The 27,370-nt window shown below is 46.0% G+C and overlaps 1 protein-coding gene across 8 annotated transcripts in view; it reads left to right on the top strand.

Moving 5' to 3' along the window:
* Window positions 1-27,370, top strand: part of MTMR3 (myotubularin related protein 3) — a 1,575,327-nt gene that overhangs the window by 1,170,689 nt on the left and 377,268 nt on the right. For all 8 annotated transcript variants that reach the window (XM_085633882.1, XM_085633880.1, XM_085633884.1 and 5 more), the window contains one exon: window positions 5,581-5,751. In XM_085633882.1, the coding sequence (XP_085490008.1) occupies window positions 5,581-5,751 (171 nt within the window). The remainder of the gene's footprint in view (window positions 1-5,580; window positions 5,752-27,370) is intronic.

The raw sequence follows: 27,370 nt of genomic DNA, 5'->3' as shown, positions 1-27,370 counted from the left end.
AGAAGAAATAAACAATTGGTAGTTTGTTTGTACATAATACAACAGTTTAGTATAATTGTAATATTCGCAGAATTACAATTCCAGAGAAGTACAGAAAATAAACTGACAATACAATTCTTTTCATTGTTTGTTCGTGACAATAACCAGTGGTGAATATGCAAAGGTGTAGTTTCGCATATGTTTACATGTCATGAAGGACTAGTGCCTATTGGTAAACTATGTGACCAAATTGGTGTGGTTTCAAAATAATGTAAAAGATTTTTTCTCACAAAAATAAGACGAAAAATGTGATGAAGGGTCTAGTGCCCTTTGAACATCTATCCAAATGTTGACTTGGAGTAGGGAGAACTCCGGTGCTCGTAATTCTATCACTGATGTGAGATACAGGTGAATTCATAGTGATGTTCCTGTATAGAATCAAAGAGACAGATTGGATTAATAACATAGTTTAACACAACTATTGTTCAAGGACATAGCTATATTTCACATTCACTGGTTACATGTGATTTCCTAAATCCTGTACATTCAATAAATTATAATCAGAAAAAACGAAAGTGCATTTTTGTTTTTAGGGGGGGGGGTTTAAAAAGGGGGAGAGAGATATGGGCAGGGCATGAGTAGCCCACCAAGGTCTTTATGTTTCAGTATCAATTGGTGTCTCATTAGAGGTGGGAATAAAGTTCCTCGTCCTGATTCAGGCCATCCGGAAATTTGGTGCCTGCTAGGAGGATGAAACGTGATTCAAGTTTGCGTAAAGAGGCAATACGGTTCCCTCCTCTAGTATTGGGTTTGACTGTATCCAATCCAAAATATTTGGCTTTGGTCCAGTCGGCCCCATGTTCCTTCGAGAAGTGTCTTGCCGTGCTGTAAGTTTGGTCGCAATTCGTGATTGCTCGCCAGTGTTCTAGGATACGTTTTTTAATCGGAAAGGTGGTTGATCCGATATACCATAGCTGGCAAGGACATACTATTGCATACACCACGAAGTCAGTATTGCATGTAATGAGTTTCGGAATTTTCCAGAGCGTTTTTGTTCTTTTGAGTGTGACTTCTGATACATTATTGCTGTTTTTACAAGCCTTACAGTTCCCACATTTTCGGAAACCCTTCATTTGCTGAAGCCAGCTTGTTTCTTTCGTTTGTAAATGGCTATGTACCAGCATGTCTTTGAGAGATGGACTTCTCATGTATGTAATTGATGGGGTGGCCCCTATTTCATTTCTCAAGATTGGGTCCTGTTTAAGGATGTCCCATCTGTTTTTCAGGATACTCCGCATCTGATTGGATTGACTGCAATATTTGGTTATGAATCTTACTGTTTTTTTGGGAGTGGTCTGAATAATTACAGTCTGTTTGGTTTTGTTGAGAATTTCATCCCTTGATTGACTATCCACTCTTTTTTCAGCCTGCAGTATCGCTTTTCTGGGGTACCCTCTTTCCTTGAATCTCATTTTCATTTCCTGCTTCGTTTTTTCATACATTGGGTTGGTACTGCAGTTACGCTTAGCTCTTAGAAATTCACTATAGGGGATTCCCCACCTGAAACTCGGTGGGTGTGCACTGGCAGCATGCAGGATTGAATTTCCTGCTGTTTTCTTCCTAAAAAGATTAGTGCTAATTCTGCCGTTATCATTACTGAGTTTAAGATCAAGGAAATCGACACATTCTTGACTGTAGTGTCTAGTGAATTTGAGATTGACATCATTCTGATTAAGACAATTGATAAACAGATTGAGTTCAGCCTCTGTTCCTTCCCATACAAAAAAGATGTCATCAATGTATCTGAGCCATTTTGATACACATAGAGTCCAATGTTCAGTTTGTTCGTTCCAGAGCACCTGCTTCTCCCACCAGCCTACCATAAGATTGGCATAGCTGGGAGCGAAGCAGGTGCCCATGGAAGTGCCTTGTAGTTGTTTATAGAATTCCTTCTCAAACATGAAAACGTTCTCCTTTAGACAGATATTGATCATGTCCAAAAGCATGAGTGTGTGTTCCAGAAGTTCTATTCTACGTTTTTTGAGAAAGAATTTGCAGGCTTTCACACCATCATCATGTCTGATGCTGGTGTATAATGCCTCTACGTCCAGACAAACCATCCAATGATTTGTTCCTAGTTTAACATCCTTGATTTTCAATAGAAAATCTGTGGTATCTCTAAGATAGGATGAGAGATCTTTGACAAAGGGAAAAAGGAAGTGATCCACATATGTGCTAGTATTTTCAAGCAAACTGTTTTTTGATGAGACGATAGGTCTCCCTGGAGGTTCGATCATGTCTTTATGTACCTTCGGAAGAAGGTAAAGTGTCGGGGTTGTTGGAGTATTATTTGTGAGGAATTGTTTCTCGTCCCATGAAAGTAGGCCTTTATCATGCCAAGTTTGAAGTTTGTCATGATAAGTTCTTTTTAGGTCACTAGTGTATTTCCTGTCTACTTTACAATAGCATGTAGGGTTATTCAACTGGCGTAATGCCTCTTTGGTATACATCGATCTTGTCATAATGACAACATTACCTCCCTTGTCGGAGGGTTTGATCACTATTTCCTGATCTTTTTGTAAACTGTTGACCACCCCCCACTGGTTCTTAGTCAGATTGTTACTCTGTGAATTTTCCTTTTTGAGAAGATCAAGGAAATCTTGTGCCACTAGGTCACTAAAGACATCAATGTTATCTTTGGCCAATGTTGGAATATACTTAGATTTGGCTTTAAATGCTGTACTAGTGGTCTCCCTAGTATCTAAATCAAGGGTAGTAATAATCTGGGATATCTGGGAGCATTCAAGGGGGTCAACCATCCTATCAGTACCCACCGAAGATTCTGTTTCCCCCAGGGTTGTTATGGTATGTAATGTGGGTATGTCACCAATCGATAAACCCCCATTGTCAGTAGTTGGTACTCTTAATGTTGTTTCGGTCTTTTTGTTAGCATGCATTTTACATAATTTCAACTTCCTTTCAAATTTATATAAGTCAACACGTGCCTGTGCATAATCAAAACGCATCTCTGGACAAAAGGATAAGCCTAATTCTAATACATTGATTTCATCTTTGTTAAGTACTTTTTTAGTCAAATTAATTACCGTCATTTTTGATGTATTGTCCTCCATTATAGTGTTGATGTCTTCTGGCCTCTTGTTCCCATTCCAGTTGTCCTTGAGTTTCCTGCGTCTGATGTTTCTCTTGTGGTTTTGTCTGTGTTTTCTTGCTTTTTTCTTTTCGGTCTCCCACGGTTTGATTGTTCCTTTGCTTTTTGGAGAAGCCGTAACTCCTTGGAAAAAACCTGTTGGTCGGTACTCATTGAAGCGATACTGTCAGAGGATTCTAGGTCTGAGCTGAGGTCGGTCGTAGATCCTTCCCTGCTTGACTCAAGGAGACTCAGTGTTTGATCTTTTGCAAGGTTTGTTCTTATTTTGTCAAATTTCTTAGCGAAAGTTAATATTCGTCCTGACGCATAGTCTCTTTCATCTCGTGTAAACTTTCGTTGTTTTCTTGCTATGACGTCTTTCTCAAAGTTTTTCATGCGATCATCGACTGTTTTGATCATTTCATCAACTTCCTTTTGATTACTTTCTTTTTTGAAATCCTCCATAAGATCCTGGATTTGTTTGAGTAAGTCTTTATGTTCATCCCAGGCATTCATGATCAGTATCTCTATCATTCTCTTTGAGCAGGCTGTTGTGTTATCGACCCAGTCTTTTAATACCTGTGGTTTGGGTATTGACAGCGTGGGGGTGATAAAGATCCGCAGTCCCCGGGGAATACGGTTAACATCCACATAATTCTGCAAGGCAGTTGCTTCCCACCATCTACTAATCTCTTTCCGTCTTAGACGCTCCAAGATATTGATTTTTTGTTTCAGGTTGATTTGTATGGTGTCCGTTTTGGCATTACCTGTTTGTGCATTGGACTGAGTTTTACTGAAAATTGCCTTGGCGGATTCCTCACGCCCCTTCATAAACTCGTCTGCCATGATTTTAGTGATATGAAAGAAAAAGTGCCTTGTTTGCACTCTGCTCTGGTGATGATCGTACGTATTGAGCCCAATGGCTCACGTAAACTCTGGTCTGTGCATATATATTTTCACACAAAACAAGTTTGCCCCAAAGTAGATGCCACTCCCGGAGAGGTATTCACACAAGCACCACCGGCAGCAGCAGTCAAAGCCCTTCCACACGCGTACCAAAATGCCAAACGCGTTTCGAGCATTAACATTGCTCTTGATCACTGGCAAATATGGAGACTGTAGGCTTTTAGTCGGAACACCTGATTTATTAAAGTAACAAGACTCGCCCCAGTGGGTGTTGGCAAAATATGGCTCATGGTTAATGTAGTCCATATTGTATTGTGCCGAAGTACTTGTAGTCCCAATATAAACCCAAGTGGGTGCTGATGTCTCTATAAATTGATACTACCATTAAATGGGTAAATGTTCAAAATCTTTCCCCAGTGGGTGGTCACGTTGTGAAAGGTACTGAGCTGTTACTAATGACCCCCAAGAAAGCCTTGGTCTTTTGTTTTCTACCTGCACTTTGCTGATATTCAAGAATATATTTAAAAAATAATAAATCCGCTTTCCTAAAGCCAAACATGGACCCTGATGCTTCTTTTACTTGAATAGATCTGTCTTCCCGTACCTACCACATACAAAGAACAAAGTTGGTGGAGGAGGTTCAATGCGGGAAACGAGTATGCATACATGTATATTTCGGCTAAGCAGGGGGATGGAGTGTTCCTGACCTATGAATGCTGGAGTGATGTTATTAGTGAGGCAAGTGGTCATAGGGATGGATGAGAAATTACATTTTATGCTGTCTTTGTGCCTTTCCCACATCCTGTCTTTTGCTCTCTTAGAACTGTGTATCATGGTTTGATGTCTTTCATTAAGACATCAGTTATATCTTGGATAATTTGGGGAACCAAAGCATAATTGAGAAAATTATTTGTGGTTAAAAATTATTTTTAAGTGCACCAAATTTTATGCCAGTGCGCTGTATGTTCTAAGTCCTACTGGCTGTTTTATGTAGTGGCCATTAATAAAATAAGTACTGAAATTTTAAATTGTATACTTCTTTCACAATGTTTTACTTCAGACCACCCCACTTGGATTCGAGGTAGGTACAGAAAAAAGGACAGCTTGTGAATCTCAGCTCAGTAATGTTTGCATTAATTATTTTTGTTATTTTGTTTTTGTTGTTTAAGTGCTTCTTCATCTCACTTGTGGGTCAAAATATTCAGTGGAATTTAATGGCAATACCAAGTGTACCACCTGGGGACTCTTGGACAGTATTGCTTTTTAATGCCCCAAATGCTTTTTTGTAGTTCTGACTAAGCTGTACTGTGCGATACCCACGCTGAAGGGTTGTGGGAAGTATAAAACATCGTGTTTTTAGGTTTTTTCTAACTGTGCATAAATGCTGTTTGCAAGTATTTGTACGTACATTAGCTTTTCATGTCCACACTCCTTAAATGGTTCTATATGTAGTAGACTTATTGTGTTTTTTGTAGTGCTCGATATTTACATTGCATGGTTGTTAGCTGATGTCATTTGAATTTGCCATATTTTTTCTTATTTTGCAGGTTAAGCTGGTGCAGCACACATACTCCTGTCTCTTTGGAACATTCCTCTGCAACAATGCAAAGGAACGAGGAGAAAAACACACTCAAGAGCGCACATGCTCTGTATGGTCTTTGCTGCGGACAACAAACAAATCTTTCAAAAATCTACTGTATTCCTCCCAGTCTGAAATTGTAAGTTGAATACATCACTGCCTCTGCAGTTCTACCTCGTCTCTTTCACTTCTAGATTAAAATGTATTGAGCTGTTCCCCTTGTCCATTATTACCCTATATCATTACGTTCTCCCCATCTTGCTATATTGTAGTAATCCCCCCACACATTTTAGCATGGGTTCCCTTTTCCAGACTTCCTGCATTAATTTATCATCTTTCAAGGCTACCTAATTGAGAAATAATTTCCCACATGGTGCACTGAGATAACCCACTGGATTTTCTTATTAACATCTCTATTTTGCTTCTATCTTAATTGTAAAGTATGCTGATACAGAATCCTTGCAGTCATTCTATAAAAGGCTTGTAACAAATTGAAATATCTGATGCAGTGTCTTTCATGCCAGGCATTCTCCCCTGAGATATTGTCTTTGTATTGCCAGCTTTTTTCCTTAAAAGAATGCCTCTTTTCATATTGCCTGACTATTTGGTAGTACTCTTAAATCCCTTTTCATTTTAATTCTCAACTTCTGAGTACCTGCTCCTACTGCAATGGTCAGACTTCTCCTAAATCTGTTAGTTCCAAGCTTTGCCCACCATTATTAAGCATTTAGGCATCCTAGACAGTCACTCCTTTTTCCCTTTGAGTAGGTGTGACCTCGCCAGTTCCCTGTTTGTTTTTGTTCAGAACCTGCTTCTGTTAGGTGTAGCAAAGTCCGACCACAGTTTTGCTTCCACTACTGTTGTATCTTTCAATCTTTTTGATCCTTTCTTTTGCTGTGTTTTTCTCTCTATCACTATCCTCTTCATTCAGCTAAGGTAGCTTACACCCCCTATACCCCTGTACTGTAGGTTTAATCCACTCATGTCTTGTAACCTATCATTAGCATGTATTGACCTCTTTTACTTCTGGGCTAGTCAGCTGGAGCCCACCTACACTCTGCTACCTTTTGTATGGCGTCCCCACCCAGGATCAGCTGGCTTGAGCAGTCTTGTCTCATTCCCAGCCTGATCAGGCAAGTACATTGTCTTGCTTCTCTTATGACCTGCGATTTAGCGTATCATCAAAAGTAGGTAATGAGATCCTCGACCTTGGCAAAAGTTTCCCCTTCTTCAAGCCACATAATGGGTTTAAGCTAAATAATGAACCATTTCATGACCAAAAGGTTGGAACACCCTGGCAATTCCCGAAGCTTATTATGGGAGTCCAAGTGTCCTACGTATGGCATGAAGGGAGAGGGGATCCCAGGCCAAGCTCAAAGACTTTCCTGCAGCTACATCTGTTGTAGCAATGGTACCAACTGTTTGACTGTCAACCCAAACCCACGTCCCTGAAATCCTTTGTGGTTCTGATCTTGCCATGATAGGCACGTTTTCAACCTCTTGTTGGGATGCCCCTTCTGTCTGCCATCCCCTCATGTTGCAGTCTCTACCAACTCCTTTTATAGGACAAGTCAGATACTCCTTTCACATTAACATATTGGACCTAAAGTTAATCCTTCTGGTATTAAAAAGCCTTGCTTCCAGTTTTGAAGTTGAGCAGTGCAGGGGCCGCTCCTCCATTGGAGCAGAGACGTGTTACCTCACTTAAGTCCCCCCAAAAGCCCCAGAAATCAAAAATGAAATTGTAATTCATTACCATTTTGTTTTCATCAGCCCATTCTGAACTGAGCATCAGGATGGGGCAGGGCCTGCTGAGTGACAGCTGGGATGAGTAATGGACAGAGGACTGCCTTTGCACTGTTTAAAGCATGCATGTCTCTTGTGCTGGCCGTCTTGTGGCAGCCAGCCAGACATATGCACTTTATTAGGAACGGTGAGAAGAAACACGCGTTGGATCTCTGTAGGACGAGTGGTCAGAACCTCATCAGGGTTTCTCCACTTAGTGGAGCGTGATTTTCGGAAACTTACGGAAGGAGCCAAATAACACTGGGAATAAAAGCTTGGCAGCACGCTCCACTTTGGTTACGATACTGAAGCCGAAAATTGTTTTGCCACAGGACGTTAGCCCATATACAGAGTCAGCTTGTAGTAGCATTAGACATACGTGCTAGAGAGATAAGGGATTGCTAGGATTTAACAATCTCAAACTGGAATAAGTTGTGGAGGATTCATTTACCATTTCTTTGCGTGTTTGGACAAGCCTCTTTATACTATCAAATATCTTTTGACACCTATGGTCTTAATAGGGCACAGGACGCCGCCGTATGAAACTTTACTCCAGACTACACCGTGAAAACCTTACACTTATCGCCTTGAAAAAGTCTTGTAATAGACGAAACACAGGTTGGCAAATGGCAGATTTCGTGCTGGGAGTACTGTAAAAAGAATAAAATCAACAAACAGAATGTTTGGACTACTTGGGACTTCTTTATACTTTGTGCTGAGCTACTATTGGGTCGTCTCTGCAATACTATTTAAATAATTTAATTGGCAAATAGAATCGTATATTGACTATACATTTTTCCAGTACAGTCTGGATTATTAGAATCATTGAGGGGAGTGCTGAATATAGCTCTGTTCTTTGACACTTGTATACACGTTAGTTTCTAATGTGTTAGTGACACCTTTTGGTAGTAGGTGTATTGAGTTGCAACAGCACCCCAATCTAATCACGAATAGAAAATCTACTAATCCACACATGACTGTTTTTGATGGTAATACTTATCATTTATTGATTGTGCGGTACTTTCCCTTCTAGGGACCACTACTACCTATTGAATTTTGTTAAACTTATGCAAGGGTGACAAGCCATCACGTCGGACAAGTAAGCTTTGCAGATCCCAAAGTGATGTTACGCATTACCATTCCTCAAAACCCAGTCACCCCTTCCACCATCCACAGAACATCTGACGGAGGGCCATCTTTCTCTTTTAACAGCAGAAAGTGCAGGCTCCTTTGGCTTAAGGAGCCGTAGAGAGGGTGGTAATGTCATAAGTAGGTCGTGGTTGTTAATCCTGCTACTTTCTGGTGCTAAAAATGGATGGAGGCCACCGCCCTGTTTAATACATTTGCCCTCTCAATGTCTTCCTGCAGGAGGACAAATTTTAAACTCTCACCTTGGCCCAAGTTTTTTCTGCCCTCGGCCCTGGAGACTGGATGGTAGTGTTGGAACTGCAGGACTGATTTTCTCATCCCTGTCCTGCAGGCCCCAGGTGCAATCTGTGGTTCAAGGTGGGGCAGTAGAATTTCCAGTTACCTGTGCTCCCCTTTGGCCTCACCTTTGCTCCTCAAGGGGTTCATAAAAGTTATGGTGTTGGTTGCAGCACATCTTCGGAGATGAGGGGTCCCAGTTTTCATTTACCTTGACTACTGGCTGCTGGGCAAGGTGTGGTTTTGCGCCTATCTCCTGGAGCGGAGAGTCCATGACATTCAGCTATGATCCAGCTTCAGCTTCAGCCCTGGATTTTAGTGAGGATGACTGTCAATCACACCAGATTGCACATGCAGGGTCTGCAGTGAGATCTGAAGTCCAAGTGGGGATCTCTCCGATCCTGTCTAGATTTTGGAGGTAATTGGAAAAGATCTGCATTAGTGGCTGCTGGACCACAATAGGGTCAGCTCCAGACACATCTCCCTGTCCCTATCAGAGCTGACAGTGGTGACTGGTCATTTGCTTCTGGGGTAGGGTGGGGTGGCCAGGCCACCTAGGAGAGGTGGAGAACAGAGGCCTCTGGTGGAAGCTCAACTCCACATCAAGCTGTCGGCCCCACTAGCTATTCTCTTGGCATTGAAAGCCTTCCTGCCACCCATCAAGGAGAAGCTGGTTCACAGACAACACCACTGCCCTGTGGTACTACAGAAAGCAGGGCTGGGTGGGGCAGTGGGCCTTGTGCCTGGAGGCCCAGCATCTCAGGATGTGGCTGGAGCCAGCGAATTTCCATGGTGGTGCAACACCTGGCAGGATCTTCGAATGTCAGAGCATGTACACTCAGCCATTGAAGCCTTGCATATCATGAATGGCAACTACATCCGGAGGTGGCACAAGGTCTCTTCCATGAATGGGAAGAACCTTGGCTTGAGTTGTCTACCACCGAAATGCACAATGTCAGCAGTTCTGCACGTTGAAGTTACCAAAGTGCCCGTTCAGATTGGACCTCGGAGCTCCTGTATGCCTTCTCACTAATACCTCTCCTGGCCTGAGTTCTGAACAAAATCTGGAATTACTTGGCCCAAGTCACCCTAGTGGCTCAGGATTGGCTCATAGAGTATATTATCCCTAACTCCTAGGGATGAGCATTTGTCATCCATCAAACTGCCCCTTTCGGAGGATATCCTGTCGCAGCAGCAGGACAGGGTTCTGCACCCAGTCCTATGCACAAGTCACCTCTATATTTGGATATTCAGTGGCAGCAGTTGAGTACTTTTGATCTCTCCCCCAAGGTTGTGGATATTATTCTGGCAGCCAAGCGTCTCTCGACCAAGTCTGTATACGCCCACCGTTTGGACAAGTTTGTGGCCTAGTGCACGTTGACACACTTCATACCACGCTGTTTGAGGCTTTGGGGACCGTTAAAGAGCACCTGTTGGCTCTTTCAGCATTTTTACATTTGCCATATTAGCCTGTGTTGTTTAAATCATGAGTTATGATGCATTTTCAGAAGGGATTACAACATGTTTCCCCCTTTTCCGTTCATTTTACCCCTGTGGACTTGACTTTAGTATTAACATTTCTCATGTGTTCTCCTTTCGAACCAATGCACATCTGTCCTCTCAAGGTTGCTTAGCCTCAAGACAGTCTTTCTGGTTGCCATAGCACGGACACGGAGGGTGAGTGAACTACAAGCAGTCTCCCTTAATCCTCTTTATGCCACTTTCTACCCCGAGAAGGTGATTCTTCAGACTACAGCCTTCTGTTTGCAAAGGTGGTGACTTCCTTTAATGTCGGGCTACCCTGTACTCTGCCCACATTCTTTGCTTCATATTACCCCTCTAAGGGAAAAGAGAAACTTAACTGACTAAATCCTAAACAAACTCTCAGCATCTACATCGATCGTATCACAGAATGCCTAGTGAACAATCACTTCTTAATTGGATTCACTGGAGCAAAGAGAGGCAAGGTAGTGGAGAAAAGAGCCATCCCTTGCTGGGTTGTACTCTGCATTAAGATCTGCTATGTAGTGGCTAAAAAGCAGCTCTTGGGACTTGCAGGCTCATTCTTGTAGAGCCAAGGTTGGTACCGCTGCACTGGCATGCATAGTGCCTTTTCTGGACATTCGCCAGTCAGCTAAGTAGGTGTTACGGGGTGCTACTGTTTGGACAGTCCGTTCTGTCAAGACGGCACGTTGCCCTCTACCTCATGCGTGACATCTTTGGTTTGAGACACTTCACAGTAGCACTATCTGGGAGCTACTGATTTGGCATCTATTCAGAGGATGACGAATCTGCGGTTAGAGGCCTCTTCAAGTTATTTACCTTCTAGAATGCTCTTTCTGGTAGCGAGTCTATCTAATCGCAGATTCCTCCCCATTTGTGAACTGAACTCCCTTCATATAGAACGCTCCTAATTTAGTATCTGCACACTGGTCATAACGAATCTGATTTGGGCTCCGCATCTACTGACTTGGAAAAGTGAGAAAGCAACTGATGTCTGCATATGTAGATGGCACCTATATAGGCCTATGCACATCTGTTCCAGCGCAGAACATCGGCGGCACACAGCCATTGCCTCTACCTACCGGCATTTAGGAGTACTGCTGAAGTTCTTCCGTATCCAGTCTGACATCTGAGGAATATTCAAAAGGTGAGGAATTTGCGGTTTGATAGACTCTAATACAAAGAGCTTTACCAAAGGTAAGTAGTATCCTTCTAATCAACACCAAAAGACTTACTGAGCTGCCAATAATGCTTTCTTGAACTGCCTTTGGCAGAACTTTACTACAGGCAATGACACCAAAAACTGGAGGAGAAATGCAAAGGCCTAATTTATCATTTTCATCTGATCAGGTGCTCCTTGGCCTCGTTGCACTTGAACCTGATTATGCTAAAGTCAATGAATAACAGTTTTCGAGCCATTTCCCTTGTTTAATTAAAACATTTCCCTACCAGGTGCCTAAGTAAGCTACAACCTCCAGGTGGCTGTAAACCTTTCATGGTTTGCATTAGGTACAAGCTGTTTTGATGCCACACGCCCACGCTTTTTCCCAAAAAGTACAGAATGCTATCTGAATGTTTTGTGGCATGTTTTGTTTGTTCTTTTGGCTTCTTGGTGGAATAAACATCATGCAAATGTACCTCAGGCGCACCATGCATGTTTCTGTTGGCAGAGCCAGAGTGTTGTGTTCTACTGACCAACCATTTCTGGCTTTCTGAGGTAATGATGCTTCTCCAGTATTCGATCTTTCATAGATTCACATGCTTGAATCATCCCACGTTGTCGAAGTAGAAGTCCCATGGTACATAAAGCAGTACAATAAAGCACCCATAGCCTTTAATGACTAAAAGCCCTTCATTTGCTTACCTTATCCACATTGTTAGAAATGGAATTGGGATTTCGGGTTGGCTAGGGCTTGCGCCTAAGCCAGGCAGAAACCATCACTCTAGTCAGGGCAAGGGAGTTACATGCTGAAGATAATCCCTGCTCACCCCCTTGGTAGCTTGGCACGAGAAGTCCGGATTATCCCAGAGGCAATGTGTTAAGCGTTTGCGCAACACACTCACACAGTAGCCACACACCAGGCACACTACAAAAGGAACTCCACACAAGGTTATATCAAAAATAGCCTTTACATTATCATAAACAGATTATAAACATAATATCACATTTACACTGTGCCAACTGGCACTAGGCAATATTCACATGGGATTATACACAGGACCAGGCCAATCGGGCCATGGTCAGAACCATCAGAATGCTGGTAGTAAATATCGAACACAACCAGTAACTACTGGTACCATAATGACCCCAGCATTAACATATTAGTATTAGACACCATCCTAAAATATCATAGCATGACATTAGGCATCAACACATCCGGCCCAAACCTCACAAGCATAAACACGTTGTGCAATAGGCCTCACCAGCCATAACACAGGCAATAATCATGGTGCATAAATCACATCTGTCATAGGCATCACATAAATCACACTGGGCAATAAATCACCAACATAACCACATTACGCAATAGGCATCGTAAGCCTAAACAGGGCACCACAGTAACACAGCACCTTGGGGCCTTGTGCCCTTTTGGGTACACACAGGTACCAATCCTGACCCCTGGCCAACTGGCCTTTCACTGGGGCTCAACTGCCCTATGTCCAGAAATGTCACGGGCGTTACTCTAGGACCCTCCAACTGGCCCTCTGGCTGCCCATGCAGCTCAACACAAGTGCGCTGGGGTGGGGGTGCAACTCACCCCTTTCTCATCCACAAAGAATCTGGCCCCCCCAAAATACGCTGCTGCCTGCGCTGTCGCAGGGCAGCTAGGAATCCGGAACTGGCACTTACTGTGCATGGGCAACACTAAACATGTTCCCAAACTCAGCCCCCAAATGCTGCAGCTGACAGCGCTCTCTAGGAGCAGCTGGGTAAAAATTAGCCCTGGCACCACTGTGCCTACTGGGTCCCCACTGGTACTCTGAAAGAAAATGGCCCCACCGTTGGAACGGCCCACTCTTATGCAGGACCGCTCAGGCACCGACAATGTGCCTCGGGGAGCTCTTCTCACCGGGGCTCTTCTGGTCCCTCCTCTGGCTGGGGGCAAGGCACCGACAAGCACGTGTGGCAGCCCCACTCACCGGCCTGCTTTGGATGCTCCTCCAGTCTCCGTGGTCTGGGGCTTTCATCAGCACCCAGTAGGACTCTGCCCTGGAGCCCGCAAGACTCTGGTTTCCTCCAACGGCGCCCAGCTTGCCTGGCTTCCGGGTCGGTCACACTGCCTTCTCTCCTGGTCGCGGCGGTGAAATGCGGGATGGGCTCCTGTTTCAATTAAAGATAATTGTGGGGTGGGCTCCCCCATCCCAACTAAGCTCACAAGCGGGGTGGGCACCAGCCACAAAAAGCGTCAATGTGGGGTGGGGACACGCTTTGTAAATAAGCACCACTGCAGCTGCAATTGCGGGTTGGACTCCCGCCGCAAAACTAAAGGAATCTCCAATGCGGGTGGGCTCCTGCTTCTCTGGTATCCAGGTGGGGGAATCCCCACGCCAGGATTCCCCCAGCAGTCTTCACAGCGGCACGCTGCCAGGCACCAGCGCTCCTCTTAGCAATAAAAAGATGGCGCTTTTCAGAATAAAAGTAAAGCGCTCACAAGGTGCTAGAGTCCAAAGTCCAGGGGGCAAAGGCTGGGCCCAGGCAGGCCAGCACACAGGGCCCTCCAGCAGGGAGGTAGTCCCTCGTGGTGGTTCCTGTTCCTCCTGGAGCCCAGCAGCAGCAACAAGCCCCCAGTCACAAGAACAGCACTTTCATGGGGATCACAGCCCCTACATTTCTCCTTTGTCTGCAAAACACAGGGCTTGGGGGGAACCAGTCCCAACTGGTTCTGTTTTTTTTTTTTTTTTTGGAGCTCTCTGTTTACAGGGCTCCTCTTCCCCTTTGTCAGGTGGGAGCTTGGTGATCAGACACACCACAGGGGGCGGAGCCAGCATTGTACCGGCTAGGCACAGACTTATTCAGGGACCAGGGACTTCTCCTCCCACTACTCCAAATGCAGATGTCCCATTCAGCCTAGCGCTGACTCACCCTGCCCCTCCTGGAGCCGCACACACCTCACCTTCCCCTGTCACTCAAAAGCCAGACATGCAATTCACATCAGGCAGGCAGACACATAGCACACAGAAATGCCAACTTCTAAAAGTGGCATTTCTAAAATAGTTATAATAAATCTGCGCACACCATTGCAAAGCATTTATGATTACTATTCCAAACATACCAAACTTGACCACGCTGCTCCTCTCATATCAGGAATTACCACTGAAACACTTATCAGGGAATCCCCAATGCATTCCTATGGGAGGGCAGCCATACAGTAGTGAGAAACTAAAATGGCAGTTTGTCACTACCACGACATGTGACACACTTAAGGTACTTGTCCTACCTTTTACCTACAATGCACCCTGCCCATAGGGCTCGCTGTGGCCTACCTTAGGGGTGACTGACCTGCAGTAAAAGGGGGGTCACAGACATGGCACACACTTTAGGTGCCACGTCACAGCGGCAGTAACACTACGCACACAGGCTCTGCAATGGCAGAGGCCCGGGATAGGTTTGATAGGCTACTTTGTGGGCCGAAAAAGTATCTTTAAAACACCATTGTTGTGGATAATCAAAAATTACAACACACTCGCACTTTTCCTTACCTGGGGCTGGTCTTCACTGCCAACAGTTCTTGGGTCGACCATGTAGCAGGAATGCGTTTTCTAAAGCTATTAATTAAATTCTCGGCCTTCCGCAGCCCAAAAGAACAGGGGTAATTTTAGCGCTTTTGAAAATCTATAAAACACTTGGTATCCCAACAGCAACATATGGAGCGGAGGTCTGGAGCTACACAAAGAGCAACAGTACCCAGATAAAGAAAACCGATTCTTCTGAAAGCTTTTGGGAGCACCGATCTCCACATCACAATGTTTGTCATGCCGAATTAAAATTACATTACTTTGAAGATTACATAAAGGCCCTTTTTTGGCTTGCTATCTGAAAAAACCCAGCAGCGTTCCTCACTAGAGAGATAAGAGACTGCCTCAAGTGCGACAAGGAAAGGTAAATACCATGGTTTGCAGCAGTGAAGGAGAGCTTGAGTAGTATTAATCATGCACTGGTCTTCTCAAATCCTACCGAAATTGATATGAACAAAAAAGTCCTTCAGGGGGCCCTTTACGTCCAATTTAGAACATTAAGACACGAAAGGAAGGCCCAGAAAACATATGTAGCAACTTACGTGTCTATTGAGGATGCATCAAATACACCATCTAGTTATCTTAAAATCAATAGGTCGTAGGTAGAGAGGACTTCTCTTCCGTTTAAGGACAGGCACAGTTAAATTCTTATTATGTTTCCCTCAGGGGTACAGTGCTAATCTAGATCAATTACCATGCCCCTGCGATGGCAGGAGCGGGCAAACACCCCACTTCTTATTTTTTGGGAATACACAAAACAGTTTTTGATACCGTTTAAAAAAAAAAAAAATCTTGCCTATTTGTTTTGATGCAGCCTACATGGAAATTCTTAAGCTGGAAAATGATGAATTAACTGTTCGCGTAGGTACTTTTCTAAAAGTAGCAGTACGCGCACGCAACACAATGTGCGCTTTGATGCCCGTTTTTATTGAAATAATTTTTATACATTGTGATCATTTTTTATGTAAACCCAATGGATATTGTCTGTAGATTCATTTTTTAATCAGCCACCAATATTCTAGAATGATTTAAATTAAGAGTTTTTTATTGGTAACTGTTTTTACCTGTTCATAATATGTTTGCTTATGTATGATTTTACTCTTATGATATTATGATTAATGGACTTGTATGCTTTTTTCTGTTATTATGTGAACTGTGCTTTTATGGATACACCACTATCCAAATAAAGATTTATGAATTGAATTTGCTTAACTTATCCACATCATTTATAAGGAACCAAACTATACACAATCAGGCAACATCACCCTTTACAACAGTCCCCACAGAAGGATCTTCTCTCAGATTTTCTACCACACGCCATGTAAAGGAAGTCTTCCTGAGCTCTGCTCAGCTTTTCACTGGCATTACTCATCTGATACCTTTTAGTCATCTGGAAGAGCAACTTGAACTTACATCTACCAGCACCTGACTAACCAAGATGTCAGTCACTAAAGAAAGGACCTTTCAGACCCAGTGGAACTTGTGGGAAAAGAGACTTAATTGTGAAGGCCAACACAAGGAGTGTATTTACTGCATGCAGCCTGCCCACAAAGTAAAGGATTGTAAAATCTGCCTCACTTCTTACTCTAAGACTCTTAAAGATATAGAGGTGAGGCTTGTTATATAGCTGCTGAAATCTAAAACTAAACAGGATATTGTTTCTGAGGACAAGGATAATTAGGATTCATCTCAAGTAAGGTCACAAAAAAGAGAAAGGTCTTGTGACCATTGATTATTGGAATCGCCTCGAATGGCCTTAAGAGAGGACATCAAAAGAGCATTCTCATAGGGCGAGAAAAGAGAAAACCTCAACTGCGAAATCAGAGCGAACCACTCCTTCCTCCAACTTGGCTTTACAGTTAGAAAAAAATCCTCCTTGGAACCGTCGACAATGACATCTACATTGGCACTTAAAATATTGATGACTACAACATCACCATAGAACATCACCATCGAACAGACCGATGACCTCTACAACAACCATGACAACGATCCTGTCGACAAAGACATAGTCAGTGAGGACACTCAACACACACGCACATCGTCATCGACGACACCGTCAATGACAGTGAAACCACCACCGGCAACAAAATAATCGATGACACACTCCATGGCGGAAAAGAGGTCTCCACCATTGAAAATGATAAAACCAGTACCATCGACAAGGATCATAATATCTTTAGAGTTTTTACGACCCGTACATACATCTTCAAGTAAGGTCTCTTCTCTCCTGCTGAGTCACCTACTTGATGCATATGATTCAGACAATGAGTGTACCAAGAGGAGGATGAGGGAGAGTATTCTGAAGACTATTATTCTTCAAGACCAATACATGGGAAAGCTTGCACACTTCAAACATTATAGTCACCCTCCATTCCAAGAAGGCTTGATTCAAGTTCCTCTAACTTTGGTTCAAGACCTCCAGGGCATGTTGCAGGACTACGATTTCCAGAACCTACCAAGGCAACATCCCCATCGCAGTCCATGCGTCTGCCTCAAACCCATACTCCGAGAACTCCTCGTCCTATAACTACACCTCTAACATAAAGAAGGACTTCAGCTTCCAATATAGCAGTGCCTCCCGAAGACAAAGGAAGGGAAAATCCCAGACTTTCAATCTATTCCCAATGAATAGGATGATTATTTAATTCTGGCACCATCTCCACTTGCAGCACAAACGTTGGACTCTCCACCTGATGACATCCTAGGTCTCCATAATCTCGTGGAAAGAGCTGCAAAAATATTTCAGTTACCTTTAACTATTAAGCAGTCAGACTGTTTCTTATGACATTAAAGAGCCTCCTGAGAAAACGAATAGAGCGATCCCAATAGTAGGCTATATTTGGGAAGAAGGAACAAAAATAATGAAGAGCCCTGCAACAGTCTCCACTGTGCTGCCAAGGATAAACAAAAACTAGTAGGGGCCGGAAAACGCGTCAATGTATCTGGTTAGGCACCTATGACCAGATTCTATGGTAACATAAGTGACTCAGCACCAGTCTAAGAATACTTCGACGCCCATACCCGCACCACCAGGTAGCGAATGCAGGAGCCTAGATAATCTGGGTAAACCATTCTCTACAATTTCAGCACCTACTATTCGAGCTTCTGATTCACTAGCCATCTTAGGCTGGTATGACAGACAAATGTGGTCGGACATCGCCTCCTACATAGATATTTTCCTTAACAATGTTAAAGGGGAAGCAAAGAAAATTCTTAAGGAGGGCGAAAGAACCTCTTCAGAAATAATAGTCTCCGCTAAGAATATAGCATCGACTGGGTTCAGGCAGCTGGCAGGAGCTGCTGTTCTGAGGCGGCAAGGATGGTTAAAGGCCATGTCGCTAAGGCCTGAAGTCCAGAGCAAGCTCCTAGGCATGCTATATGATGGAGAGGCTTTGTTTGTGAAGCATGTTGATGACGCCTTACAGGCGATCACGGCAGATACAGATACCATACGATCCTTGGGTACCCTACAAATAAGGAAAACGTCTTTTCGAAGAGCTCAAGGCAGAGATTTTGTTCTCGTAAAGAGGGGGAATACCAGCCATACAAATAGCAACAATACCAGCCTCTTCAATAGCAATATCGACCTTCCTATCAACAGCCATACAAATCACCACCACCAGCAGCAGCTTACTTAACGCAAGCACCTAAAAGGGAACAAACCTCACAAGCAAGAGGCACCAACAGAAAGCAGTGACATTCTAGAAGTGCTGGTTATACCCTCTCCAGCCTGTTGGGAGCAAATATTTTGAACTTTCTGATTGATACATCTACCAGTGGATTCCTCACCTTGTGAATATCCCCTGCGCCAGCATTCCACAGAATTTTTTTCCCCAGCTCTCCACGCCGACGTCATAATACCTTGGCTCCGCTCGTGACTCCGTATGATGTCACCGGAGCCATAAGAGTGCCACGTCGGCGTGATGACGTCAGTTCCCTTTTTTCCGCGCCATCGACGCGTAATGGTTTTCCAGCACTCTCCTGTTACTTTGTAGTCTCCTTGTGAGTTACTGTTTCTGGATTTATCATGTCTAGGCTAAGGAAGGCAGGATTCAAGCCGTGTAGGGAATGTGGGGGTCACATGTCCATCACTGACCCCCACAAAGACTGCTTATGGTGTCTTTCGTCGGACCATGATGTGGAGGACTGTTCCTGCTGTAGGAAAATGAATCCTAAGGCACTGAAGGAGAGAGAAGCAAAGCTTTTCATGGCTAAGGCGAAAAACTAGAGCAGAGGTAGGAAAAAAGACAAGTCGAAGCCGGAGTCGTCGACTTCGCACTCCTCGAAGTCGAGAAGACACAAAAAGAAGAGGAAACATAACTCTCTGCGCCGATCGTCGAAGAGTAAGGCTTCGAGGTCGCCGTCGCCTCGACGTCGAAGTAAGAAATTCGTCTCTCCTTCGCATTCCCCTTCTCCTCGTGTTTCTCCGGAGAAGTCACCTTCGCCCAAGTTAACTCCGGCGCAGTCTCCGGCGCCAGTGGATTCTCCAGATTCTGACGCCAAGCCGGAGCAGGTTGTTGATTCTTCGCCAGTGCCAGAAGGTGACTCCGGGTGCGGATCCAACGCATTTCCTTAATGCAATGTATGGTGTTTTCCAAAGAGCAGCCTTCCCATGCAGCGTCCCGTGGATCCAATGGTGTTTAATTTGGGCGTGCCGCAACATTATGCTCAGGCACCTTTTATGCCCTTCTTGCCGATGGCTCCATCATGGCAGTTCCCGGCGCCGTCTGGAGAGCCTTCCTCCCGGCCTCGACTGGATCGCTTGCCTTCATCGGAGCCTCCCACGACGCCGACTCCATCTGGACCGCGTCTGGCGCCGCCGACTCAACGTTCGGTGCCTCCAACTCCGCGTACGGCGCCACCGACGCCGTGTCCTCGGATCCGCTCTCGAGGAGAAGCTCAGAGGGTTGTAGAGGAAGAGCAATATCGGGCAGAGGAAGTGGAGGAAGGTGAAGTGGGTGACTCCACTGACGAATTTGAGGGCATTCAGGAGGCAAGTGGGTTGGACACTACTCCTGAATGGGAGCATTCTTCTTCCAGGTCGTCTCCTCCTCAAGAGTTGGCTCCATACCATTTGGTCATCAGGAAGGCTGCGGAGTTGTTGGACTTACAGTTGTCTTCTGCAGAATACAAGCCAAACCTTTTGACTGAAGTCCTTCATTCACCTTCTTCAATCGTTGAGCCTTTGTAGCCCTTTAATGAGGCTATCTTAGAGCCTGTTATGGACGTTTGGCGCAAGCCGCTTTCTTCACCTGCGGTTTCCAGAACAGTGGCAAGGAGGTGTATAGAGTGGCTCCAGGGGATCCGAGCTTCCTTTCCTTGCATCCTTCTCCAGAGAGTCTTGTAGTGGAGGCATCCTGTTCGAAACAATCTTCAGGTACTTTTCCACAGGCTCCAGCTGACAGGGACTCTAAAAAGATCGAACAGTCAGCTAAAAAGGTCTTCTCTTCTAGAAGTATGGCGCTTAAATCAACGAATGCCACTTGCTTATTGGGCCGCTACGTTCATGCTTTGATGGACTCTGTGAAGCAGTTAGCCCCTAAACTGCCTGATGAGTAAAAGGGTTCTTTTATGGAGGTTGTGGCAGACACTCAAGCTGCCGCTAGGCAAGTTATTCAGTCGGGCCTAGATACGGCTGATTCTGTGGCTAGGATTATGGGATCTTCTATAGCCACTAGAAGGCAGGCTTGGCTTCGTTCTTCCGGCTTCTCTGCTGATGTTCAGGCCACCTTGGTCGACATACCCTTTGATGAGGAAAAGCTTTTTGGGGAAAAAGCGGATTCCGCCCTGCAAAGATTTAAGGATAGCAGAGCTACTGCGAAATCTTTAGGTTTGCAGACGCAGTCAAAGGGGTTTGGCTTCAGGAAGTATAGAGGATTTGGGAGGTCATCCTTTCGTTCCTTCTGTTAACCTCCGCAACAGCAGCAGCAAAATCCTCTCTATAGATCATATAGAGGAAGACAAAGGGGTTGGCGTGGTTCTGGTTGCAATCCCTCCTCCTCTTCAGCCTCCTCGGCTCCCAATGAACCTACAGGGAAGCAGCCCTAGATCCCGCATCCTGGATCATGTGAGGCCTGTTGGGGGTCGGGTGTCCCACTTTCTGCGAGATTGGAAATCCGTTACGGCGGAACTTTGGGTTTTAAACCTTGTGGAGAATGGGTACGCCCTTCCCTTTCGGGAATTTCCTCCCCATTACCCTCCTTGCTAAGGTTTTTGCTCAAGGACCATCTGCTTCTTCTGCAGAAGGAGGTTATTGCATTGCTACAAAAAGATACGATAGAGGTGGTTCCAGAGCAGGAAAGGGGTCAGGGATGCTACTCCCGGTATTTCCTGATTCCCAAAAAGGACGGCAGATTGCGTCCAATCCTGGACCTCAGAGTCTTGAATTCTTACCTGAAACAGGAGAAATTCAAGATGCTAACCCTTGCACAGGTTCTTCAAGCGTTGCAGCAAGAAGACTGGATGGTGTCGATCGACTTGCAGGATGCGTATTTCCACATTCCAATCCTGAAGTCGCACAGGAAGTATCTCCGTTTTACGGTTGGGTCGCAACACTACCAGTTTGCGGTTCTCCCGTTTGGTCTTACTACTGCACCTCGACTTCACCAAGGTGATGGCGGTGGTGGCTGCCCATCTCAGGAGGTCGGGGATTCCGGTTTTCCCCTACTTGGACGACTGGCTCCTGAAAGCAGATTCCCCAGAGATGGTGCAACGTCATCTGCAGGTAACATCTCAGCTGTTATTCAACTTGGGTTTTTCGATCAATGTGCCCAAATCTCACCTGGTGCCCTCTCAGCGCAACCTGTTCATAGGGGCGGTACTGGACACTACTGTGTGTCGAGTATTTCCTCCTCCGCAAAGAATTCTCGACATTCAAGTGATGATCCCTTTATTCCATAATGGAGCGGTTGTTCCAGTTCTGAAGGTCCTTTGCCTGCTCGGTCTGTTCACCTCCTGCATTCTGTTGGTCAACCATGCACGCTGGCACATGAGGGCGCTCCAATGGTGCCTCCGCAGGCCGTGGTATCAGCACAGCGTAGATCTCAGGGAGTCGATCAGGATCTCCAGAGAAGCTGCAGCGGATCTGTCTTGGTGGAGTGTGGAGGGCAACCTGTCTCAAGGAAAGCCCTTTCATCTTCCTCCATCAGTGGCCACAGTGATATCGGATGCCTCCACCCTGGGGTGGGGTGCTCATCTGGGGGATCTGGAGATCAAGGGTCTTTGGTCTCCAGAGGGAAGATTGTCTCATATCAATCTTCTAGAATTGCGGGCGATACGTTTGGTGCTCAAGGCCTTCCTCCCTTCCCTTCGCGGTCCGTCGGTACAAGTCCTGACGGACAACACTACCGCGATGTGGTATGTCAACAGGCAGGGAGGAGTGGGGTCGTACCGTCTCTGCAGAGAGGCTTTGCGACTCTGGTCCTGGGCTCAGGACCATCGGATTTGCTTGACGCTCAATCATCTGGCCGGGGTGCTGAACGTACGTGCGGACAGTCTGTCAACAGTTTTCCGCCGACCACGAGTGGAGGCTTCATCCAGAGGTAGTTCAGCACATCTTCCGGACGTGGGGAGCTCCTCGGGTGGACCTGTTTGCCACTCAAGAGAACGCGCATTGCCCGTCATTCTGCAGTCTCCAGTTTCCGATGCAGGGGGCGTTGGGAGACACGTTTCAGTTGAGTTGGGGCTCGCAACTCCTTTATGCGTTTCCTCCCATACCCTTGATTCCTCAGGTTCTGAGGAAGATTCGCCAAGACCGGGCCCAAGTTCTATTGATTGCCCCGGATTGTTCAAGAAGGGTGTGGTACACAGATCTACTTCACCTTTCATCGCACCCTCAGCTCCGTCTCCCTCTCAGGGCAGACCTCCTCTTGCAGTCGGAGGGGCAGGTTCTACACCCCCACCTCCAGAGCCTCCACCGTCATGCCTGGAGATTGAACGGGGCAACCTGAGTTCTTTCTCTCTCCCGCCTGATGTGGTGGATGTTATTTTATTGGCCAGGCGACACTCCACCAAGTCTATTTACTCCTACAGGTGGTATAAGTTTGTAAAATGGTGTGGAGAGAGATCCATTGACCCTTTAAAAGCCCATCTTTCCAATGTGCTTCAGTTTGCTCTTTCCTTGGCTCAGCAAGGTTGTGCTGTGGCCACGGTTAAGGGCTATTTATCAGCTTTTCTGTGTCTTCCAGATCAGCCGTCGTTATTTAAGTCTCCTATTGGTTTAAGATGTATCAAAGGTCTTACTAACAGGTTTCCACCTACTCCCTTTGTAATGCCACAGTGGGACATTAATCTTGTCTTAACTTTTTTGATGGGGTCCTCTTTTGAGCCCCTTCATAGCTGTCCTTTGAGGCTGATATCCTTTAAAACTGTATTTCTTGTGGCCATAACCTCGGCAAGGAGGGTGAGTGAGCTTCAAGCTCTTAGTTCAAAACCCCCATTTTTAGGTCTCGCCTGACCCAGCGCATGCGCTGGTCTGGCGAGACTTTTTGTGAGGGCTTAAAAAAATGCTGCCATGGCCAGCCTAGAGCTACAGTGCATGGGCACGGGCGCGCACTGCGCTTGATCGCGATCACTTTCACTTTCGCGGCAGCTTTGATGTTTGATTGCGATCACTTGGCCTGGACAAGGTACCTGTATAGCTGCGCTTGCGCTGCTGCTAACGCTGTGTGACTTTTAAACTTTCCCGTTTTTGTATTTTCTTTTATTTAATTTACTTGCCCTTGTTATTAACTGGGACCAGGTAGGGTGCTCCCCTCCCTCTTACCGCACTTAATTGTTATAAAAACACCGCCGTTTTGGTGGGTCCGGGTCACGGGGGTAGTCCTAGTTGGGCGCCATCTTTGGTTGGGCACTCTATCTCCCGGCGGGCGCCATTGTGAGCGTTCCTGCGCTCGGACAGCCTCGCGGGACGCCTATTTAAAGTCGCTCCCCCCACGCAGCGGGGTCGCGCAGTGGGACGCCGTCGCTTAGCCGGAGTCGTGCCAGAGTCCTGCCCGTCTGCGCCCGTCCGCGCTTAGGACGCACGGGGCGCAGCGGGTTTCTCTTTGGCACGTTTTGTAATCTGGTGTCGTGATGATCACCTATTCCAATGAGACTTTGCGGTCCATTGGATTGACCACTCCGAAGTGTGATCAGGCACATATCCATCCGTTAAGCGGCCCAGATCGGTGTGTCTGCAAGGGATGGGCACTTGGCTCTCCCGCACACACCCGCCAGTGGCCTTTCACTACCGCCTCGCGAAGTAATGGCTCGGCGCATGTACTTCGAATACTTAGCCTGAATGTCAGGTCCTTGGTGCAACACCATCAAGCCTTCTTGGACCTCATGCAAGATGAGACCCCAGATATATTTGCCATCACGGAAACCTGGTTGCAGGAGGACGACGCAGCCATTATTAACTTGGCTTTCCCCCCTGAGTATTCCATCTTCACTCTAAACCGCTCAACTAGAGGAGGGGTTATCGCCCTTGCTGTTAAATCTAGTTTCTCCTGTAGCTGGAATGCTTTAAATATTGCTGGATGTGAAAGCGCCTCCTTTAAGATCTTGATCAGCCCCCAGTTCTCGATCTCGGGGATGGTGGTATATCGACCCCCAGGCAGTGACGTTGCATTCAGAGAAGCTTTCCCTGATGCCGTTAGCTCTTTGGCAATTGGCTGTGCCAATTTTTCTATCCTGGGAGATCTCAACCTCCATTTTGACAATCAGAGCGCGCCGGCTGTCAATAATATTTTAGCTGACCTCGAGGCCCTTCAACTGTCTCAAAAGGTAGCACAACCCACCCATGTAGGAGGGCATACGCTGGATCCCTTTTTCACTAATCTTACGGAAGCCACAGTCTCTTCCATATCACCCCTTGGGTGGACGGATCATTTTTTAGTGGCTATCCGGGCCCCTTTGCCTGAGATTCCCTCTATTCCCCCAGCTAGATCAGTCCCTAGAAGGCATTGGAACAAACTCAGGTTAGAGGACCTACACCACGTCTTGGCTGTAGATCCGCTGGGACCCTCGGACAACGTTGAAACGGGTTATGACCAGTTCTGTCAGTGGCTTACCAGGGCGCTTGATTCACTGATTCCCATCATGGCAAGCAAACTTAGCTCTAGAGAGTCGAGCCCCTGGTATGACAGCGCCCTTCGTGTTTTGAAGGGCAACTGTAGGCGGGCCGAGAGAGAGCCGAATTCTTTTCACCTGAGGACTCTCGCTGCACTTTGAGCATCGCGCTGACTCGTACCGTATCAGTCTTGATTTAATTCTGCCTAAAGCGGTTATTCCGAAGACTCTGGACAGAAGTTCCCAAGCTATCCATTCTAGCTCTACTAGTAAAGAATCGGCCACTCTATCACTCCGCCCCTGGAGCGCACCCAGTAAGAGATCTGCAACTAACTTTGAGAGCGGGTTTTCCCGCCAGTGGAACTATTTCCAACTATTGGCTGAAGCGACGGCATCTAACCGGCGTTATTAGCTTCTCATGATTCCACAGGTCCCTTTGACACATGGTCTCTGCTTGCCCTGAGGAAGGTGGCACCCACATTTCGGTGCATTCACCGAAACGCGCGTCGGCGCATACATGAGGCCCACCTAAACCTTGCTTTGCTTGTTTTATATTGTGGACAAATGTCAGCCAATTCTATGTTGAACATTTATTGATTCATGTCCTCATTTTTTGGGAAAAAAAAGATTTCTCTCGTTGTTAGATATTTATGTGAAGATATTTATGTGACTTCAACATTTATGTTGTAGAATGAATCTGGTTTGAGTGTGTTTGTTAGTGCGTGTTTGAATGTGTCTGGGACCCTGAAAAGCATGTTCTCTGCCATTTGATATATTTGTTATGTACTTTGAATTTATTTCTTTGCAATTCAATTTATTTGATAATAAAACTATCAAAATCTATTTCTGCTTATTGTTCTGAATCGTACTGCCCTAGTCCTTTGTGGGCACACCAATGAAGACGATACATTGTACGTGCTGAAATTAATAGGTAGAGATATTTGTGTTTGAATTTATTGGGCCGAGAGAGAGTGGCGGAGGTCTTACGACACTGTCAAGAAAGCGTTGTATCTGGCTTCCGTTAAGGTTTATCACCGCGCCATCTGTAGAGCCCGCACCGCGTTCTACTCGGTAGAATTCCGCAACAGTACTAACCCGTCTAAATCTATATTTAAGGCCCTTAAAGATCTTTTGGCAAAAAGAATCTCCTCCCCGGCAATGGCTTCTACCTCTCACTGTGAGGCTCTGGCATCCTTCTTTTTGGAGAAAGTGCAGGGCATCTACCGGGCTTTTTCTTTTACGGGGCCACCATCGGGGACCCTGGATATTATCCCGGGCCTCCCCACTATGGATTCTTTCCCCCTGCTTCTACCTGAGGAATTTGATAGGTTGACCCAGAAAATTAAATCTGGATCGCCTTTGGATCCATTAAGACCTGCCCTCAGTCTTTTGTGGGACGCCCCATGGTGTGCTCCCTCATTAATATCTTGCTGGCTACGGGCACGGTTCCAGCTAAATGGAAGCGGGCAGTGGTCTCTCCTATCCTGAAGAAACCCTTATTGAATCCTTTAAAACCGGAGAGCTACCGGCCCATTTCCTTGCTCCCTTGGCCGGCAAAAGTTGTGGAGACCCACGTCAACCAGGCTGTCTCTGACCATCTTACCCGAGCCAACATTCTGGATGCTACCCAGAATGGGTTCCGTGCTGGGCATAGCACGGAGACAGCCCTTCTCGCCATGGCCGAACACCTGCGTATGGTGCTGGATGTGGGACAGACGGCGGCGCTAGTATTATTAGACCTGAGCGCCGCCTTCGATACTGTTTCACACCGCATCCTTCTGCATCGCCTGGAGGAGATAGGCATTGGTGGGCTCGCCCTACAGTGTTTCCGTTCCTTTCTCGACGACCGCTCCTTCTGCGTTGCCATACCACCGTACCAGTCCAAATTCCATCCTCTGGGCCTGGGGGTGCCGCAGGGATCCTCGCTGAGTCCCACGTTATTCAATCTTTACGTGAGACCGCTGGCTGATGTCGTCAAGCAGTGGGGCATGACTATGGTCTCTTATGCTGACGACACTCAGCTAGCGGTTACTATCAGCGGGGATGTTGATCAGGATGCCTCTAGGTTCCAGAGTGGACTGAGGGCGGTGGCGAGCTGGATGAATGCCAACTGTCTCCAGCTCAACGCTAAGAAGACTGAGGTTATGGTTGTCGGGAAGGGGAAGGAGCTCTGGGGGGACAGATGGTGGCCACCGGAGCTTGGGCCGGCTCCAACTCCGGTAACGGAGTTGAGAAATTTGGGAGTGTGGTTGGAG

Source organism: Triturus cristatus, chromosome 11 (assembly GCF_964204655.1).
Source record: "Triturus cristatus chromosome 11, aTriCri1.1, whole genome shotgun sequence".
Lineage (NCBI taxonomy): Eukaryota > Metazoa > Chordata > Amphibia > Caudata > Salamandridae > Triturus > Triturus cristatus.
The sequence above is the reverse complement of the archived record's forward strand: the minus strand, read 5'-3'. Positions and strand labels throughout refer to the sequence as shown.